This window comes from Ranitomeya variabilis, chromosome 2, assembly GCF_051348905.1.
Source record: "Ranitomeya variabilis isolate aRanVar5 chromosome 2, aRanVar5.hap1, whole genome shotgun sequence".
Classification (NCBI taxonomy): domain Eukaryota; kingdom Metazoa; phylum Chordata; class Amphibia; order Anura; family Dendrobatidae; genus Ranitomeya; species Ranitomeya variabilis.
The window spans coordinates 1,003,089,793-1,003,110,130 of NC_135233.1; the positions used below are offsets into that span (position 1 = coordinate 1,003,089,793).

General features: G+C 48.8%; 1 protein-coding gene across 3 annotated transcripts in view; it reads left to right on the top strand.

The window, feature by feature from the left end:
• RNF168 (ring finger protein 168) overlaps nucleotides 1-20,338 on the top strand; it is a 74,523-nt gene that overhangs the window by 1,352 nt on the left and 52,833 nt on the right. For all 3 annotated transcript variants that reach the window (XR_013221967.1, XM_077291216.1, XM_077291215.1), the window contains exon 2: nucleotides 19,878-20,256. Coding sequence is in view for 2 of the 3 variants with exons in the window: in XM_077291216.1 (XP_077147331.1) it covers nucleotides 19,944-20,256 (313 nt within the window). In the remaining variant the exon portion in view is untranslated. The remainder of the gene's footprint in view (nucleotides 1-19,877; nucleotides 20,257-20,338) is intronic.

Sequence of the window (20,338 nt, forward strand, 5' to 3'; positions counted from 1 at the left end):
AAGTAGTATAGGGTGTTATCAGGGTTAGTAGACTACGAGGAGTGGGGGCGCCATTCTGCGCAGGACTATTAGGGTGCCAACCCCCACAGGTAGGCAGAGTCATCTAGGGCTGTTGTATAGGTGACCCTAGTCTGTTGCTTTTCATAACAGTGCAACATCAAAAGTATGCCAAATATAACTATTATACGCACGAGTATATCTGGGCATGTGCAATAAGTTGTTTATTATCAGCTACTGTTGTTAAAGAGTGAAAGCTCTGTTTGAACTTTTTTCATTTTCTTGCACGTTAGGGCCCATTAGGGCGATTTAGGGGTAGCCTACGTTGAGCGGGGGCGCCATTGCGCAGGATACATAGGGTGCCAACCTCCGCAGCAAGGTAGGGGACAGATAGTCTGGAACCTAGGGATCGAGTGCACCCTGTATCTTCTGTTTTAGTGTTTGTCAAACAACTGGCACCAGTCTAAGGTTGTATGAGGTGTGTGTTTTTATAATAGAGGATTATTAAATATTAAGTTTTATTGAGTATATTATTATTCTATTTGTATATGGTGCATTTTTGACACCTCCAAAAATGCAACATGTTGCGTTGGCTGTACCCCGCCGCACACCGCAAAAAAATGCATGCGTACGCAAAAGCATGCAAACACATGTCCATGCATACACCATGTTAAAATATGTATGTATGCGGATTAAACGCTGCGCGCACAGATGCAAATGTGAACCTAGCCTTACCCGGACTCCTGACACTAACGCGGCAGCGCACTGGCTGAGTGACCGCTGTTTATAGATTTGAATTTATTGATAAAATCTCAGCTCTAAGGTAATAAAAAAAAAATTAAAGTGGCTTTTGTCCTTTTCCAAGTACCAGTTTCAACCAGCTCTGCCAAAATGGGTGTAACTGGGGCGTGACGGGCAGAATGTTGGCGAAGTGCCGCAGCTTTTCTAGGACCTGATGAGAGTTGGCGTACGTTACACCAGGAATCTGTCCCCTGGGGACTAACGTCATTATCGTTTTGGGGTCTCGTCATCGGTTGCTGGGGAATTATTGAAAACTGTTATAAAACCAGAACATGTTATGATGCAAAATGATACAACACTTGGTAACTAAAAAGCAGGATTAATTTATTAAGCTGTGCGGGACATTTGGATGTATTCTTCACAAAATTATCAGAAATTTGTAGCAGTCGTAGCATAATTCAGTCACTGCAGATATGACTGCTGACACCACAGGGGACTTGCCAGGGGGCTGTGAGGGTCTCAATGTGATATCTGCAATCTTCACAGACAGGACCGCGCTGCATACACCCCAATTACTACTGTCAGATGTCTCCGGAAGATGAGGCTGAGAATTGGACATTAATGTAGGAACCTCAGCAACCAATGGTGAAACCCCAAATGATAATGAACTTTTTCCCTGGAGAAAGATTTCTGGTGTAATGTAAGCTACAGCTTGCCATGAATTAAAAAAAGCTGTGGAGTCATGCCCCCCATTCTGCCCCGTTGAGCTCCCATTCTGCCCGATCAGTACAAGGTTTACAATTTGTCATCTTTTATTACCACTAACCCTTTCAACCAGCCTGTAGCAAACTTACCGTATTTTGTTTTGATGTTTGACTTCTGTGTGCATGTGGCCCAAAGTAATTTAACCCTTTTAAAAACACCAGTTATTCAAATTATTAAAGTTTGCTGCCTGCCCGCTCTGATCTACAAAACCCATTTGGGCCGGGCTGCAGAGAACTGAATTGAGAGGCCTCCATATTGTATCTGCAGTGGCAGATTAGTGGGGCATTTATTTATTGATTTTCCTAACACCCTCCCGTGTCCACTATGCATGCAGGAACGCCTCCGGCGGCCCTGTGTTTACGGACATGCGGCTCTTCTTTTTAGAACGCAGCATGTCTGTTTACCTTGTGGCGACGCTCCGTAAATCACGGCCCTATGTATGGGGTGCGGAGATTCCGGATGTGTGCAATGAACACATCTGGAATCACCATGCGTACAGAAGGGGGCAGCGCTTTGGGCGGAGCACCCTAAGAAACAGAACATTCTGCAAATAATAAAACCAACTTCAACCTTGTAGATTTTCATTAGAGGCAATGCTAGGCTGTGCCTCATGTAGGGGCTGCTGTTTTGTTAATTTGGGTCACTTCTGTCCAAGACTTGTACTGTAGGTAGGCACAGAAGCTCTGCTATGCCCAGTAAATATGCGCTATTGTCAAAGCTCATCCATGCGCTGAAGAAAATTTCCAATTAAAACAATTTCCAATTAAAACAATTAAGCTGTTTTATAGTTTAGGCACTGGCCATTTATCCTGTTGAAGACAAACCACATTTTTGCGCCTTTTTCACACATGCATTCGAAGAGCTGTAAGATTTTTTTTTTATTTGGATAATCAAATAATTTTCCCCTTTTTTGCATTGTATATGAGGCTTAATTCTTGTTGTATTATTTTGCCCTCTAAGGCTACGTCCCCACGGTCAGTAATCGGCAGTGCTTTGGATGCAGCACATGTCCACGCTGTCCAAAGCACTGCCGGCTTTTGAACGCAGGTGATTCCGCATGTTTTTACTGAACCGTGCACAATCATCGCATCCTATACATTGTATGGGTGAAATTTATCTTGCAGAGACTCGTGTCTCCGCAAGATAAATAAACATGCTGCAGTCTGGAAAGACGCACCTCATGTCCATCTCTGCGGGTGATCCACAGGCGACGTGCACGCATAGTAGAGATGAGATTTCTTGAAATCCCATCCACTGTGCTGTAACATATGGACGCTGTGAGTTGGATGCTGTGGATGTACGCAGCGTCCAACCCACAGCGTTTACTGACCGTGAGAACATACTCTTATATCTATGACCAGCAACAGAAAAAGTTGATGCAAAGCCAGGGATCACCAGAGAATTATATACAGTTTTTATTAGTAGACAGACGCAATTAAAAACACTTAAATTCCATACTAACGGACTGTAGCAAATGATCAATAATTACATTACCACATCGCAAGAGTAATTGACTTGCTGCGGTCCTGAAGACATGTCAGTTTCCGCAGGTGATCAGCAGGTGCACATAGTCGACATATGATTTTTAGAAATCCCATCCACTATGCTGTAATATCTGGCCACTGCAGTTTTGATGCTGCATAAATACGCAGCGTCAAACGAGCAGCAATTCCTGAACATGGGAACATACCCTCAGTCTAAGGGTACTGTCACACAGTGGCACTTTGGTCGCTACGACGGTACGATCCGTGACGTTCCAGCGATATCCATACGATATCGCTGTGTCTGACACGCAGCAGCGATCAGGGACCCTGCTGAGAATCGTACGTCGTAGCAGATCGTTTGGAACTTTCTTTCGTTGCTGGATCTCCCGCTGTCATCGCTGGATCGTTGTGTGTGACAGCGATCCAGCCATGCGTTCACTTGTAACCAGGGTAAACATCGGGTTACTAAGCGCAGGGCCGCGCTTAGTAACCCGATGTGTACCGTGGTTACCAGCGTAAAAGTAAAAAAAAAAACAAAAACGTACATACTCACATTCCGGTGTCCTTCAGGTCCCTTGCCGTCTGCTTCCCGCTCTGACTGACTCCCGGCCGGAGCAGAGCACAGCGGTGACGTCACCGCTGTGATCTGCTTTCACTTTACGGCGGCACTCAGTCAGTGCGGGAAGCAGACGGCGAGGGACCTGAAGGACACCGGAATGTGAGTATGTACGTTTTTTTTTTGTTTTTTTTTTACTTTTACGCTGGTAACCAGGGTAAACATCGGGTTACTAAGCGCGGCCCTGCGCTTAGTAACCCGATGTTTACCCTGGTTACCCGGGGACCTCGGCATCGTTGGTCGCTGGAGAGCCGTCTGTGTGACAGCTCCCCAGCGATCACACAACGACTTTCCAACGATCACGGCCAGGTCGTATCGCTGGTCGTGATCGTTGGAAAGTTGCAGAGTGTGACAGTACCCCAATTCTTTTTTTTTTTTTTTTAACACTTTTTTTTTTTGTATTTTTTTTGTGATGTGACTTGTTTGTTTTTGTATTTCAGTCACAGATTAAACTTTACCATTCAAATCAGTGCCTTTAAAAACAATGGATAGCACACACATGCAATCTGTGTTGTGTTTTTTTTTTTTTTGTACTGTGTAATGGATTGGAGAAGCTTGGAATTATTTTTCTTTAAGACTAGAAGAACCAATGACCTATTGATGGTAAAAAACAGACATGTATATCAAAAGTGAATGAAATAATCGCTTTCAGTGCACTGTTTTTGTCTTGCGTGCAACAAAACAAAATGCCTGAGGTTTTAGGATATGTGCACACGTTGCGGATTTTGCTGCGGATCCACAGTGGTTTTGACGCTGCGGATTTGCAGCAGCTTTCCATGCGTTTACAGTACCATGTAAACCTATAGAAAACAAAATCCACACTGCACATGCTGCGGAAAAAAATGCGTGGAAACGTAGTGTTGTTTATTCCGCAGCATGTCAGTTCTTTTTGTGGATTCTGCAGCAGTTTACACCTGCTCCATAATAGGAATCCACATTAAATCCGCAAGTAAAACGCAGTGCTTTTGGCCTGCGGATTTCTCAAAACAGGTGCGCAAAAATCTGCAGAGGTTCAATCTACGTGTGCACATACCCTTAGTATGTATTTAACCCCTTAATGACCGCCAATACGTCTTTTAACTGACCTGAGATATAAGAGAATAGCCTCCCCATACCGGTGACAATCCAGCAGCTGTCGGCTGGACACTATAGCTGACAACTTGCTGTATCAGCCACGATCAGTGTTTGCACCGTCCAAATCTGTTTAACCCCTTAGGTGCTGCTGTCAATAGTGACTACATCATTATATATGGATAACAGAGTGCGGGGGCTTCCTCTTTATCCAAACTGGTGCCCTCAGATCATGATTGCGTTGTCCTGATGTTTGCCATGGCAATTCACGACCAAATAGTGGGCTAAGAATCTGCCGGCTGTAGTAATCAGCGGCTTTTAGGTGGTAAAAATACACATTTTCAGTTCTGTCATACCACTTTGCATTAATTCCTGTAAAGCACCTGAAGGGTTAATAAACTACCTGACAGCATTTTTCAATATGTCAGAGGGTGCAGTTTTTAAAATGGTATCACGTTTGGGGGTTTCCCAATATATGAGCCCCCTGAAGTCATTAAAACATGGATAAGTCCCTGAAAAAAATACATTTTGTAAATTTCCTTGAAAAAATGAAAAATTGCTGCTACATTTTTAAACCTCCTAAAATGCTAACAAAATAAAATAACATTTTACAAATGGTGCCGTTGTAAAGCCGACATGTGGGAAATGTTACTTATTAATGGTTTGCTTTGGTATGACTATCTGGATTAAAAGGATAATCATTAAAATTTTGAAAATTGCTAATTTTTTAACATTTTTCTCAAATTTTTGATATTTTTTTATAAATAAACACAAAACATATTGACCTAAATTTACCATTATCATAAAGTATAATGTGTCACGAAAAAACAATCTCAAAATCACTGGGATTTGTTGAAGCGTTGCAGAGTTATTACCATATAAAGTGACACTGGTCAGATTTTAAAAAATTGGCTTCGTCACTAAACAATGGTGAGGAGAAAGAAAATGTGCTGCCTCCCAGGTAACACTCACTGAGCTCAGAGCCTACTGCTGCCGGCATATTATCCCTGTCTGCCGCATGCAGCTCACTTTTCTTGTGTTTTTTTTCTCTGTTCACAGAAATCTATGTTGGAGTACTCCACTATATACTAGCCATTGTGTGCGCTCTCCTTTCAGCAGGTGTTGAATATGGAGCTATATCCTGTCACCCAATATATCTAGCTCTGCAGGTGGAAGTACCCAGCAGTTAGGGTATGTGCACACGTCAGGATTTCTTGCAGAAATTTCCTGAAGAAAACCGGAAATTGTCTGCAAGAAATCCGCATTTTTTTTTGCGTTTTTTCCCCGTTTTTTTCGTGTTTTTTTTAGCATTTTGAAAGCGTACCGTATATACTCGAGTATAAGCCGAGATTTTCAGCCCAAATTTTTGGGCTGAAAGTGCCCCTCTCGGCTTATACTCGAGTCATGATCGGTGGTGGGGTCGGCGGGTGAGGACTGTCATATACTTACCTAGTTCCGGCGTTCCTGGCGCTCCCCCTGCCCGTCCCACGGTCTCCGGGTGCCGCAGCTCTTCCCCTGAGCGGTCACATGGGACCGCTCATTAGAGAAATGAATAGGCTGCTCCACCTCCCATAGGGGCAGAGCCGCCTATTCATTTCTCTAATGAAGCGGTAACGGTGACCGCTGATAGAGGAAGAGGCTGCGGCACCGAAGACCAGCTGTCCGGGGAAGGAGCGGGACGCCGGGAGCAGGTAAGTATGTCATATTCACCTGTCCTCGTTCCACACGCCGGGCGTCGTGCCATCTTCCCGGCGTCTCTCCGCACTGACTGTTCAGGTCAGAGGGCGCGATGACGCATATAGTGTGCGCGCCGCCTTTGCCTGATCAGTCAGTGCAGAGAGACGCCGGGACGGGACGGGACGCTGAGGAGCTGCAGGCAAGAGAGGTGAGTATGTGGTTTATTATTTTATTGCAGCAGCAGCAATGTCACAGATTTATGTGGAGTATCTATGGGGCAACGGTGCAGAGCACTATATATAAGGCACAGCTTTATGTGGAGCATCTATGGGGCAACAGTGCAGAGCACTATATGGCACAGCTATGGGGCAACGGTACAGAGCACTATATGGCACAGCTATGGGGCAACGGTGCAGAGCACTATATGGCACAGCTATGGGGCAATGGTGCAGAGCATTATATGTATGGCACAGCTATGGGGCAATGGTGCAGAGCATTATATGTATGGCACAGCTATGGGGCAACGGTGCAGAGCACTATATGGCACAGCTATGGGGCAACGGTGCAGAGCACTATATGGCACAGCTATGGGGCAACGGTGCAGAGCACTATATGGCACAGCTATGGGGCAACGGTGCAGAGCACTATATGGCACAGCTATGGGGCAACGGTGCAGAGCACTATATGGCACAGCTATGGGGCAACGGTGCAGAGCACTATATGGCACAGCTATGGGGCAACGGTGCAGAGCACTATATGGCACAGCTATGGGGCAACGGTGCAGAGCACTATATGGCACAGCTATGGGGCAACGGTGCAGAGCACTATATGGCACAGCTATGGGGCAACGGTGCAGAGCACTATATGGCACAGCTATGGGGCAACGGTGCAGAGCACTATATGGCACAGCTATGGGGCAACGGTGCAGAGCACTATATGGCACAGCTATGGGGCAGCGGTGCAGAGCACTATATGGCACAGCTATGGGGCAACGGTGCAGAGCACTATATGGCACAGCTATGGGGCAACGGTGCAGAGCACTATATGGCACAGCTATGGGGCAACGGTGCAGAGCACTATATGGCACAGCTATGGGGCAACGGTGCAGAGCACTATATGGCACAGCTATGGGGCAACGGTGCAGAGCACTATATGGCACAGCTATGGGGCAACGGTGCAGAGCACTATATGGCACAGCTATGGGGCAACGGTGCAGAGCACTATATGGCACAGCTATGGGGCAACGGTGCAGAGCACTATATGGCACAGCTATGGGGCAACGGTGCAGAGCACTATATGGCACAGCTATGGGGCAACGGTGCAGAGCACTATATGGCACAGCTATGGGGCAACGGTGCAGAGCACTATATGGCACAGCTATGGGGCAACGGTGCAGAGCACTATATGGCACAGCTATGGGGCAACGGTGCAGAGCACTATATGGCACAGCTATGGGGCAACGGTGCAGAGCACTATATGGCACAGCTATGGGGCAACGGTGCAGAGCACTATATGGCACAGCTATGGGGCAACGGTGCAGAGCACTATATGGCACAGCTATGGGGCAACGGTGCAGAGCACTATATGGCACAGCTATGGGGCAACGGTGCAGAGCACTATATGGCACAGCTATGGGGCAACGGTGCAGAGCACTATATGGCACAGCTATGGGGCAACGGTGCAGAGCACTATATGGCACAGCTATGGGGCAACGGTGCAGAGCACTATATGGCACAGCTATGGGGCAACGGTGCAGAGCATTATATATATGGCACAGCTATGGGGCAACGGTGCAGAGCATTATATATATGGCACAGCTATGGGGCAACGGTGCAGAGCATTATATATATGGCACAGCTATGGGGCAACGGTGCAGAGCATTATATATATGGCACAGCTATGGGGCAACGGTGCAGAGCATTGTATATATGGCACAGCTTTATGTGGAGCATCTATGGGGCCATAATGAACGGTGCAGAGCATTATATGTGGCACAGCTTTATGTGGAGCATCTATGGGGCCATAATGAACGGTATGGAGCATCTATTTCTAATTTTGAAATTCACCGGTACCTGCTGCATTTTCCACCCTAGGCTTATACTCGAGTCAATAAGTTTTCCCAGTTTTTTATGGCAAAATTAGGGGGGTCGGCTTATACTCGGGTCGGCTTATACTCGAGTATATACGGTAATTAGCTTGCAGAATGCTAAAGTTTTCCAAGCGATCTGTAGCATCGCTTGGAAAACTGACTGACAGGTTGGTCACACTTGTCAAACATACTGTTTGACAAGTGTGACCAACTTTTTACTATAGATGCTGCTTATGCAGCATCAATAGTAAAAAGATATCATGATAAAAATAATCAAAAAATGGTTATACTCACCTTCAGCGGCGTCCATTCCTATAGATGGTGTGTGTGTGTGTGTGTGTGTGTGTGTGTGTGTGTGTGTTTGTGTGTGTAGGACCTTCGATGACATCGCGGTCACGCGACCAATCACAAGACAGCGACGTCATCGCAGGTCCTTCACCACACCATCTATAGGAACGGAAGCAGCAGCATGCAGCGCAGAGAGGCGGGAACACTCCGGGGGCCATCGAAGGTGAGTATATGACTATTTTTTATTTTAATTCTTTTTTTTTGACCAATTATATGGTGCCCAGTCCGTGGAGGAGAGTCTCCTCTCCTCCACCCTGGGTACCAACCGCACATGATGCACTTACTTCCCGCATGGTGTGCACAGCCCCGTGCGGGCAGTAAGCAGATCAATGCATTCCTAGGTGTGCGGAATCCCCGCAATTCCGCATATTTAATGAACATGTTGCTTTTTTTTTCGCTGAAAAAAATGCAACATTTGCACAAGAAATGCGGAATACACTTAAAATAATGGGAGGCATATGTAAGCGTTTTTTTTCGCGTTTTTATAGCGAAAAAAACGTGAAAAATACTGAACGTGTGCACATGGCCTTAGCCTGCCGTAACACTATCAGTATTTGGTCAGTATTTTACATCAGTATTTGTAGCCAAAACCAGGAGAGGAACAATTAGAGGAAAAGTATAATAGAAACATATGCACCACTTCTGCATTTATCACCTACTCCTGGTTTTGGCTTGCAAATACTGATGTAAAATACTGACCAAATACTGCTAGTGTGATGGCAGCCTTATAGGGAACCTGTAAGATGATTCATTCTGTCCAAGCCAGGAGCCACATGAATCCCAGCTTGCCTGCATGGTTGCAGTCAGATATACCATATATACTCGAGTATAAGCCGACCCCCCCTAATTTTGCAACAAAAAACTGGGAAAACTTATTGACTCGATTATAAGCCTAGGGTGGAAAATGCAGCAGCTACCGGTAAATGTCAAAAATAAAAATAGATACCAATAAGAGTAAAATTAATTGAGATATCAGTAGGTTAAGTGTTTTTGAATATCCATATTGAATCAGGAGCCCCATATAATGCTCCATGCAGTTCATTATGACCCCATAATATGCTCCATACAAAATAGGCCCCATATAATGCTCCATACAGTTCATTATGGCCCCATATAATGTTCCATGCAGTTCTTTATGGCCCCATAAGATGCTCCATGCAGTTCTTTATGGCCCCATATAGTGCTCCATGCAGTTCTTTATGGCCCAATAGATGCTCCATGCAGTTCTTTATGGCCCAATAGATGCTCCATATAATGCTCCATGCAGTTCTGGACCCATAGATGCTCCATATAATGCTCCATGCAGTTCTTTATGGCCCCATATAATGCTCCATGCAGTTATGGCCCCATATAATGCTCCATGCAGTTCTTTATGGCCCAATAGATGCTCCATATAATGCTCCATGCAGTTATGGCCCCATAGATGCTCCATATAATGCTCCATGCAGTTCTTTATGGCCCCATATAATGCTCCATGCAGTTATGGCCCCATAGATGCCCCATATAATGCTCCATGCAGTTATGGCCCCATATAATGCTCCATGCAGTTCTTTATGGCCCCATAGATGCCCCATATAATGCTCCATGCAGTTATGGCCCCATAGATGCCCCATATAATGCTCCATGCAGTTCTTTATGGCCCCATAGATGCCCCATATAATGCTCCATGCAGTTATGGCCCCATAGGTGCCCCATATAATGCTCCATGCAGTTATGGCCCCATAGATGCCCCATAAAATGCTCCATGCAGTTCTTTATGGCCCCATAGATGCCCCATATAATGCTCCATGCAGTTCTTTATGGCCCCATAGATGCCCCATATAATGCTCCATGCAGTTCATTATGGCCCCATATAATGCTCCATGCAGTTATGGCCCCATAGATGCCCCATATAATGCTCTATGCAGTTATGGCCCCATATAATGCTCCATGCAGTTATGGCCCCATAGTTGCTCCATATAATGCTCCATGCAGTTCTTTATGGCCCCATAGATGCCCCATATAATGCTCCATGCAGTTATGGCCCCATAGATGCCCCATATAATGCTCCATGCAGTTTTTTTATGGCCCCATAGATGTCCCATATAATGCTCCATGCAGTTATGGCCCCATATAATGTTCCATGCAGTTCTTTATGGCCCCATAGATGCCCCATATAATGCTCCATGCAGTTATGGCCCCATAGATGCCCCATATAATGCTCCATGCAGTTCATTATGGCCCCATATAATGCTCCATGCAGTTATGGCCCCATAGATGCCCCATATAATGCTCCATGCAGTTCATTATGGCCCCATATAATGCTCCATGCAGTTATGGCCCCATATAATGCTCTATGCAGTTATGGCCCCATATAAAACTCCATGCAGTTATGGCCCCATAGTTGCTCCATATAATGCTCCATGCAGTTCTTTATGGCCCCATAGATGCCCCACATAATGCTCCATGCAGTTATGGCCCCATAGATGCCCCATATAATGCTCCATGCAGTTCTTTATGGCCCCATAGTTGCTCCATATAATGCTCCATGCAGTTATGGCCCCATAGTTGCTCCATATAATGCTCCATGCCGTTCTTTATGGCCCCATAGATGCCCCATATAATGCTCCATGCAGTTATGGCCCCATATAATGCTCCATGCAGTTCATTATGGCCCCATATAATGCTCCATGCAGTTATGGCCCCATAGTTGCTCCATGCAGTTATGGCCCCATAGATGCACCATATAATGCTCTATGCAGTTATGGCCCCATATAATGCTCCATGCAGTTATGGCCCCATAGATGCACCATATAATGCTCCATGCAGTTATGGCCCTATAGATGCCCCATATAATGCTCCATGCAGTTCTTTATGGCCCCATAGTTGCTCCATATAATGCTCCATGCAGTTATGGCCCCATAGATGCCCCATATAATGCTCCATGCAGTTCATTATAACCCCATATAATGCTCCATGCAGATATGGCCCCATAGATGCCCCATATAATGCCCCATGCAGTTCTTTATGGCCCCATAGACGCTCCATATAGCATTGTGCCACATGTAATGCTGCTGCAGTAAAAAAAAAAAAAAAAATGACATACTCACCTCTCGTCGCTGCTCCTCAGTGTCCCGTCTCTCCGCACTGACTGTTCACGCAGAGGGCGGCGCGCACACTAATACGTCATCGCGCCCTTTGACCTGAACGGTCACTGCAGAGGACGCGGAAGATGGGGCGGCTGTGGAACGCGGAAAGGTGAATATGAAATACTCTCCCGGCGCGGTCCCTGCATGTCTCATGTCTCCGGGAGCGGCAGCTTCTTCCTGTAGTAAGCGGTCACGTGGCACCGCTCATTACTGTAATGAATATGCGGCTCCACCCCTATGGGAGTGGAGTCCATATTCACAACTTTAATGAGCAGTACAAGTGACTGCTGAACAGAGGCAGAAGCTGCCGCTCCCGGAGACGTGGGACATGCAGGGACCGCCGGGAGCAGGAGAGTATTTGACAGGCGTCGCTCCCCCTCACCCGCCGACCCCCCCCCCCCCCCCCCTCCCCTCGCCTTCCATCACTCGAGTATAAGCCGAGAGGGGCACTTTCAGCCCATTATTTGGGGCTGAAAATCTCGGCTTATACTCGAGTACGGTACTCTTCTCTGAAACACTTCAACTAAATAGACTTTGAAGACCCAGCATAGGAATAGATTAGGCTAGTCCTGAGCTTCCCCCTGCTTGCTTTACCCCACGTTCCTTGAGGCAAGTGACATGTGTCTACCATGCGTCTGTGTGTACATCAGGAGAGATCTGACATTCACCAGTAGCCGTGCGGGGAGAAGCTAGCCAGGGGGCGGTTATGGACTGGTCTCAGCTGTTCCAATGATACCAATCCCATCTTCAATCTCTATTTCTCTTAACGCTGTTGAGTTATAGCGAAAGATATACTTAGCTGCAGTATACCGGTACTTAGCTGCAATATACTTAGCTGCAATATACCGGTACTTAGCTGCAATATACGTAGCTGCAATATACGTAGCTGCAATATACGTAGCTGCAATATACGTAGCTGCAATATACGTAGCTGCAATATACGTAGCTGCAATATACGTAGCTGCAATATTAAATGCTTTTTTCTTTATCGCCTCTCATTGGGCGACACAGGAACCATGGGTGTATGCTGCTGCCACTAGGAGGCTGACACTATGCAAATAAAAAAGTTAGCTCCTCCTCTGCAGTGTACACCCCACCGACTGGCATTATACTCTTCAGTTTAGCTTAGTGTCAGTAGGAGGTGGACACGGGTCTTTCATTAGACCCTTATCTACCTCAATGTGCATAGTTTCTTTTCAGCTTTTCCGGAAGGGATACAGGGTGAACAGTCGCACCTGTATTCCCAAAAGGCGGACTATGAGTATGGCGTGTACTGCCACCCCGTATCCTCATAGATCCCTATCCAGGACCATGATCCTAGCACACGAGCGTGCTCAGAAGTTCGGTCCCATGTACGTCTGATACCTTCCCATTTGAGGTTAGTAACGGACGACGTGGGATGTTTTTAGGTGAGTATTCCTAGTGGGGGGTCCCTTGTTTTAAGTATTCCAGGCCACCTTTTTGGCCTGGTCGGCGTTCCTAAAAGGGGCCCAGGGTTCCGCAGGGGTCATCGCTGCTTTGCAGCACTTCCCTGCGCGGTGGGCCCACCTAACATCGCCGCGGTTCCTCCGGCGGTCACCGTTTGCCTAATTCAGGCCCCGGGGGGACACACTAGCCTGCGGCCCCCCTTCTATGCGGCGGCCTCGCAGGCTACCTCGCCGCTCATTTTTCACCACAGTTAGCGCCGGCACCACGGTTTGGTCGCCGGCTCCTAATCTAGGCCCCGGCTTTTCCCGGGGCCTACTTCCGGTGCTGCGCTCCGCCCACTTCCTCTTCTTTTCGGGCGGGCTTTCTCCTGCCCGACAAAACTGTGCCCTGCATTCCCACCCACCAGCGCCATCTTGGCTGGCTCCGCCCCTTCCTCCACGCCGCTGCTGGACACTCAGGGCACGTGATTCTTGCATCGTGCCACACACCTTCTAGAACTCCGCAGAGCGCTTCTTTCTGGGGACACAGCACGCCATCTGCGCCGGAGATCCACAGCATCCTTCCTCCAGGCCTGCAGCATACTGGTATCCGTGTTTTTCGTCTGCCGTGAGTAGATCTGCAGTGCAGACTGACACCCCCCTCTGCCCCACTGTCCCCTAACCTGCTGGCATTTTCTTCAGGAACCTTTCCAAAATGTCTAATTCTAAAGGGGGCCGCTCTCGTCCTCCTACTTCTTCCTCTTCTACCTTAGTCAAGTACTTTGCATGTTCGTCCTGTAACACCAAACTTCCCTAGCGTCAGTCCTCTCCGCTCTGTCAGGCCTGCAGCAACCCGATTGTTCCCACCGCCCAGGATCCCCCGGCCGATCCGCCCGAGAGTGATACCCCCATCCCAGGCTGGGCTTCCTCTCTGTCACAATCGGTGGCCGACCTAACTCGGGTGTCTCAAACTTCGGTGTCCGTGCTGGATCGGTTACCCCTGCAGACCCCCGCAGTAGCCAGCGGGTCGCAGGAAGCTCCGTCCGAACCCTCCATGGCTAGCCGCAAAAGATCCAGACAGGAACGGCGGTCTGAGTCCTCTTCTCGTTCCATCTCGCCACTCGGTCCTCCTCTGCAGTCGGCGTCCTCCCGGTCCTCCTCCCCTGAGTCAGGCGAGGCTTTCTCTGATGCGCCTTCGGAGGATGTTTCGGAGCTAGATTCGAACCAAATCGCTACCATGAGGGATATGGTTCAGAATCTCATTGGAGCAATAAATCTATCCTGCGGCATCAAGGAGTCCTCTACGGAACCCGCAGATCAGGCGGTCTCGTTTAGACGGGCTAAACCACCTTCCAAGTTTTTCGCTCCTCACCCGGAATTCCAGGAGATTATGACCAGAGAAAAAGAGAACCCGACCAGACGCTTTTAGAGAGGAAAGTGACTTGGCGTCTTATATCCCTTCTCTCCGGAGCTCACCGCTAATTGGACTGCCTCCCCTTCGGCGGACCCTCCAGTTTCCAGACTGTCCACCAACACATTCCTCCCACTGTCTGGCGGAGCATCTCTGAAGGATTCTAACGATAGAGTTATAGAATCTTTCGCGAAATCAGCTTTTGAAGCGGCCTCAGCTAGTCTTTGCCCGGCCTTTGCTTCCACTTGGGTTTCAAAATCCATATCTAAATGGGCCAAACAGCTCCGTCAGGGCATTCTGGATGGGGTTCCATCCGGACAGCTAGCGGAACTTGCCAATCAGATTTCTCACGCAGGTGAATATCTGGTCTCCTCCTCCCTGGACGCCGCGTCTTGTGCGGCTCAGGCGTCCAGCAACGCGGTTGCCATCCGCCGGACCGTTTGGCTTAAGGCTTGGCAGGCGGACTTGTCTTCTAAAAAGTCCCTTACCAGCCTGCCTTTTCAGGGGTCTCGTCTCTTTGGTTCTCAGCTGGACCAAATCATTAAGGATGCTACAGGGGGCACGAGTTCCCTTCTTCCCCAGGCCAAGCCTCGACGCCCTCCTCCTAGACGTCAATTTCGGTCTTTTTGGCCCTTTCGGCGCTTCGCGGCATCTAATTCCTTCTCCCAGCAGCAACAGAGGCCACAGGCCCGTCAACAGAAGAAGACGGTATCCTTTAGGCCCACTCCTTCCTGGCGTCCTCTCTACTCCCAGGGTAGATCCTCCAGGTCCAGGACTGGAAGAACCACCTCGGCATGACTCTCGGCTAGTAGCCAGCCCACCTCCCAGGCTGGGCGGCCGTCTCCTCTTCTTCAGGGACGTCTGGATGGATCTCCCTGGTAGAGGACGCTTGGGTCAGGGAAGTGGTATCCTCGGGATACAAGATAGAGTTCCTTTCACGACCCCGGGATCGTTTCTTCGAATCCCGACCTCCAAGAGACCCCGCTCTAGTTCCGGGCTTCTTCGCAGCCATCGCGTCTCTCCTCAAAGCCGGGGTAATCGTTCCCGTCCCAGAAAAAGAACGGTTCACAGGTTTCTACTCAAACCTTTTTGTGGTACCAAAAAAAGACGGCAGAGTGCGTCCCATCCTAGATCTCAAATTGCTGAACAAGAGAGTCCGCCTGAAGCACTTCAGGATGGAATCCCTTTGTTCGGTAATTGCTTCCATGGAGGCTCACGAATTTGTGTTCCATAAATATTCAGGACGCCTACCTCCATGTTCCGATATTTCCAGGACATCACCGATACCTGCGTTTTGCAGTGCTTCAGGAACTTTTCAGTTCGTCGCCCTGCCGTTCGGTTTTGCAACCGCCCCGAGAGTTTTTACGAAGATCATGGCAGCGCTGGTGACCATCTTGAGGGTCAGAGGCCTGATTCTGTTTCCATACCTCGACGACATCCTCATCAAGGCTCTGTCCTTTTCTCAGGCCCACAAAAGCCTGTTCATCGTTCTCGACACCCTAGCCCGTTTCGGGTGGCTGGTCAACCGGAAGAAGTCCTGTCATTCCTTCTCAGCGCATCATCTTTCTGGGCATGCTTTTCGACACCCGTCGGACCAAGGTTTTTCTCCCCGAAGACAAGATATCCATTCTTCGTCGGGACATACGCGTGCTCCAGGGCCCTCGGTCTCCCTCCTTCCGATCGGCCATGAAGGTTTTGGGGAGGATGGTAGCAACATTGGAAGCGATTCCCTTCGCCCAATTTCACTCCCGACCTCTTCAGCAAGCCATCCTGTCTCAGTGGAACAAGTCTGTCTTCTCCCTGGACCGCCCGATCGGACTCTCTTCCCGGGTCAAACAGTCTCTCAACTGGTGGCTCACATCACCTCTCGTCTCCCAGGGCAGGTCCTTCCTTCCAGTTCACTGGCAAGTGGTGACGACGGATGCCAGCCTGCTCGGCTGGGGTGCAGTGTTTCGCCACCTGACTGTACAGGGCCGCTGGTCGGCGCAAGAGTCAACCTTGCCGATCAATGTCCTCGAGATCCGGGCCATTTTTCTGTCCCTTCGTCACTGGGAAAGGATTCTCAGGGGCCTTCCTATCCGAATCCAGACGGACAATGCCACGGCGGTGGCATATGTCAACCATCAGGGGGGGACTCGGAGCTCCTTGGCCGAGGTATCCAAGATCCTCCTCTGGGCAGAGACAACGGTTTCGGTGATATCCGCTGTGCATATCCCCGGCGTGAACAATTGGGCCGCCGACTTCCTCAGCCGCGAGGATCTCGCGGCAGGGGAATGGTCCTTACATCCGCAGGTCTTCCATCAGATTTGTCTTCGATGGGGGACCTCGGACGTGGACCTCACGGCGTCTCGAATGAAGAGGAAGGTTCTGCAGTTCGTCTCCAGGTCTCGCGATCCGCTCGCAGCGGGCGTCGACGCTCTGGCCATTCCTTGGTCACAGTTCGTGCTGCCCTACCTGTTCCCACCCCTTCCATTACTTCCCAAACTGTTGAAGAAGATCAAAGCGGAAGGGGTGCCGGTCATTCTAATCGCTCCGGATTGGCCCAGGAGAGCTTGGTTCACGGAGCTCGTCAATCTTCTCGCGGACGCTCCCTGGCGCCTTCCAGACAGGCCCGATCTGCTGTCTCAGGGCCCGATCTGCCACCCGAATTCTCGGTCGCTCAGTTTAACAGCGTGGCTGTTGAGACCGCAGTTCTAAGAGCGTCCGGCCTTTCGGCCTGGGTGATTCACACCATGATTCAGGCTCCGAAGCCTTCGTCTTCCAAGATCTACTATCGTACCTGGAAGGCTTACTTCTGTTGGTGCGAGTCCAACCGCGTTTCCTCTGTCTTTTTCCCTGCCTTCCATCTTGGCTTTCCTTCAAGCAGGACTGGATTCGGGCCTTGCTCTTAGTTCCCTAAAGGGCCAGGTTTCTGCGCTTTCCATCCTTTTTCAGAAGACTTTAGCTTCCCGACCACAGGTTAAGACCTTCCTTCAAGGAGCAGCCCACACGGTCCCTCCGTACAGGGCCCCTGTGGATTCATGGGATTTAAACCTGGTACTGGACGCTCTGAGGGTTTCCCCCTTTGAGCCTCTCAGGCAGGTTCCCCTGTCAGTTCTGTCTTGGAAGGTGGCTCTTCTTGTGGCCATCACTTCTATCCGCCGCGTTTCCGAGCTGGCGGCCCTGTCTTGCCGTCCTCCGTTCTTGGTCATCCACCAGGACAAGGTGGTCCTCAGGCCTCCGCCTTCCTTTCTTCCTAAGGTGGTTTCCACCTTCCACCTCAACGAGGACATCGTTCTACCTTCTTTTTGTCCAGCTCCGACTCATCCTCTGGAGCGATCGTTGAACAAGCTGGACCTGGTCAGGGCAATGAAGATCTATCTGGATAGAACGTCCACCTTCCGGAAGACGGATTCTCTTTTCGTCATTCCTGACGGCTCGCGCAGAGGCCAGCCGGCCTCTAAGGCGACTATTGCTCGCTGGATCAGAACGGCTATTCTGGAAGCTTACCGGGTCAAGAACAGAGTGCCTCCTCCTGGGATCAAGGCTCACTCTACCCGGGCAGTCGGCGCCTCCTGGGCGGTGCACCACAGGGCTTCCGCCCTACAGCTTTGCAAAGCGGCAACCTGGTCTTCCATCCACGCGTTCGCCGAATTTTACAAGGTCCATACCTACGCTTCGGCGGACGCCAGCCTAGGCAGAAGGATCTTGCAGGCGGCAGTGGTGAGTGCTCTGACCTGATGGAAGTCTGTTTTTTCCCGCCCTTGGGACTGCTTTGGGACGTCCCATGGTTCCTGTGTCCCCCAATGAGAGGCGATAAAGAAAACAGGATTTTTGGTTGCTCACCGTAAAATCTGTTTCTTGGAGCCTCCATTGGGGGGACACAGCTCCCTCCCAATGTTTCTCAGTTTCTGTTGTTCTATGCTCTGTGATTGTTTTCACGTTTGACTGTTATCACGTTTACAGTTCTCAAGTTTGTGGTTATGGTTTGTCAACCTTGTTGTTTTTCTCCTACTTCTTTCTCACTAACTGAAGAGTATAATGCCAGTCGGTGGGGTGTACACTGCAGAGGAGGAGCTAACTTTTTTATTTGCATAGTGTCAGCCTCCTAGTGGCAGCAGCATACACCCTTGTTTCCTGTGTCCCCCAATGGAGGCTCCAAGAAACAGATTTTACGGTAAGCAACCAAAAATCCTGTTATTGCGGAAAGTAGGCTCCACTCACTGTGGCGGAATTATTTTTTATGTGTAAATGAATGTGTTTTTTTTTTTTTTCCCCCATCATTTACTAGTGATGAGCGAACATGTTCGGATAAGGTGTTATCCCAGCATGCTCATGTGCTAGTAGTGTCTCTTTGTCGCGGTCAAATAATATATATTTGAGTCCCCCCGGCTGCATGGCTCGCGGCTGTCGAACAGCTGGGGGACATGCAGGCACAGGACTTGAATATATTATTTGAGCACGACGAAGTCACTCAGATAGCACCCGATCATGCTCAGATAACACCTTTATTAAGGCACGTTCACTCATCACTAATCATTAGTTTATTGTGCCTACAGGATATGGAATTGTTCATTCGTCCATCTTTTCTAAGTATTTTGCCTTCCAATACTGATAAACTTACTGAAGGTGATCAGTGTCGTATCGCCATGGGTACTACACGCGGCACCCCCAGGGCTCAGCAGTTATCCGCTCCTGTGGTGGCCGGATATAAGCCGTGTACAGCACAGCTCCAAACTTTGTATAGTGGCAATTCTTAGGTACTGCAGCTCCGGTCCCAGTTATTCCAGTAGATGCTGAGCTGCGCTACCTGAGAATAGCCACTACACAGTGTGTGGCGCTGTAATGTTCCAGCTTTGTGCAGTGTTTACATTCGGACACTACCAGAGCTAATCGGTGTAGGGTGTCCACCCATAGTGACCTGATATTGATGACCTACTTTAAGGCCTGTTTCAAAATGTTGTAATGTTGTATTTGGTGTAAGTACAGATCAGCTGCTGGTCTTTTGACCCGAATTTAACAGCCTATTAGACATTAGGTCTGGAGAGCTGAGGCCAGTCTGAGCATCATTCGCCATATTCGGCTCATGAAAACCGAATGTTGTGAAACTCAGTATTAAAAGTCTGGAAACCGCTTTAATACAAATCTGATGCACTTATTTGTAGGTGTCATGCATTTCCATATTCCTGCACTCTTTGGTCTGCAGAAGATGATCGCTGTCTAAGTCCAGTATGCCGAAGAAAGAAAAGAATTGTCTGCCGCGATCAGAATGTATTTGTGGCATCTGTCGGGAGATACTTCTGGAGCCGGTGACTCTGCCATGCAGTCACACATTGTGCTACCCATGCTTCACGTCCACTGTAGAAAAAGCAAGTCTGTGCTGTCCGTACTGCAGACAGCGAGTTTCCAACTGGGCACGAAAAAATGCACGATCCAAAACTCTGGTGAATAATGAACTGTGGGAAATTATCCAGAGTCAGTACCCAGAGGAGTGCGAGCGCCGTGCCAGTGGTCAGGACACCTCCGAGAATGACTTTGAAGACGGTAAGAGAGTAAGAATAGAAAATGCAGAGACCTAAGGATGAAGGAGGCCTGGCATTCCCTAATTCATGGTTATGCTTTTTAG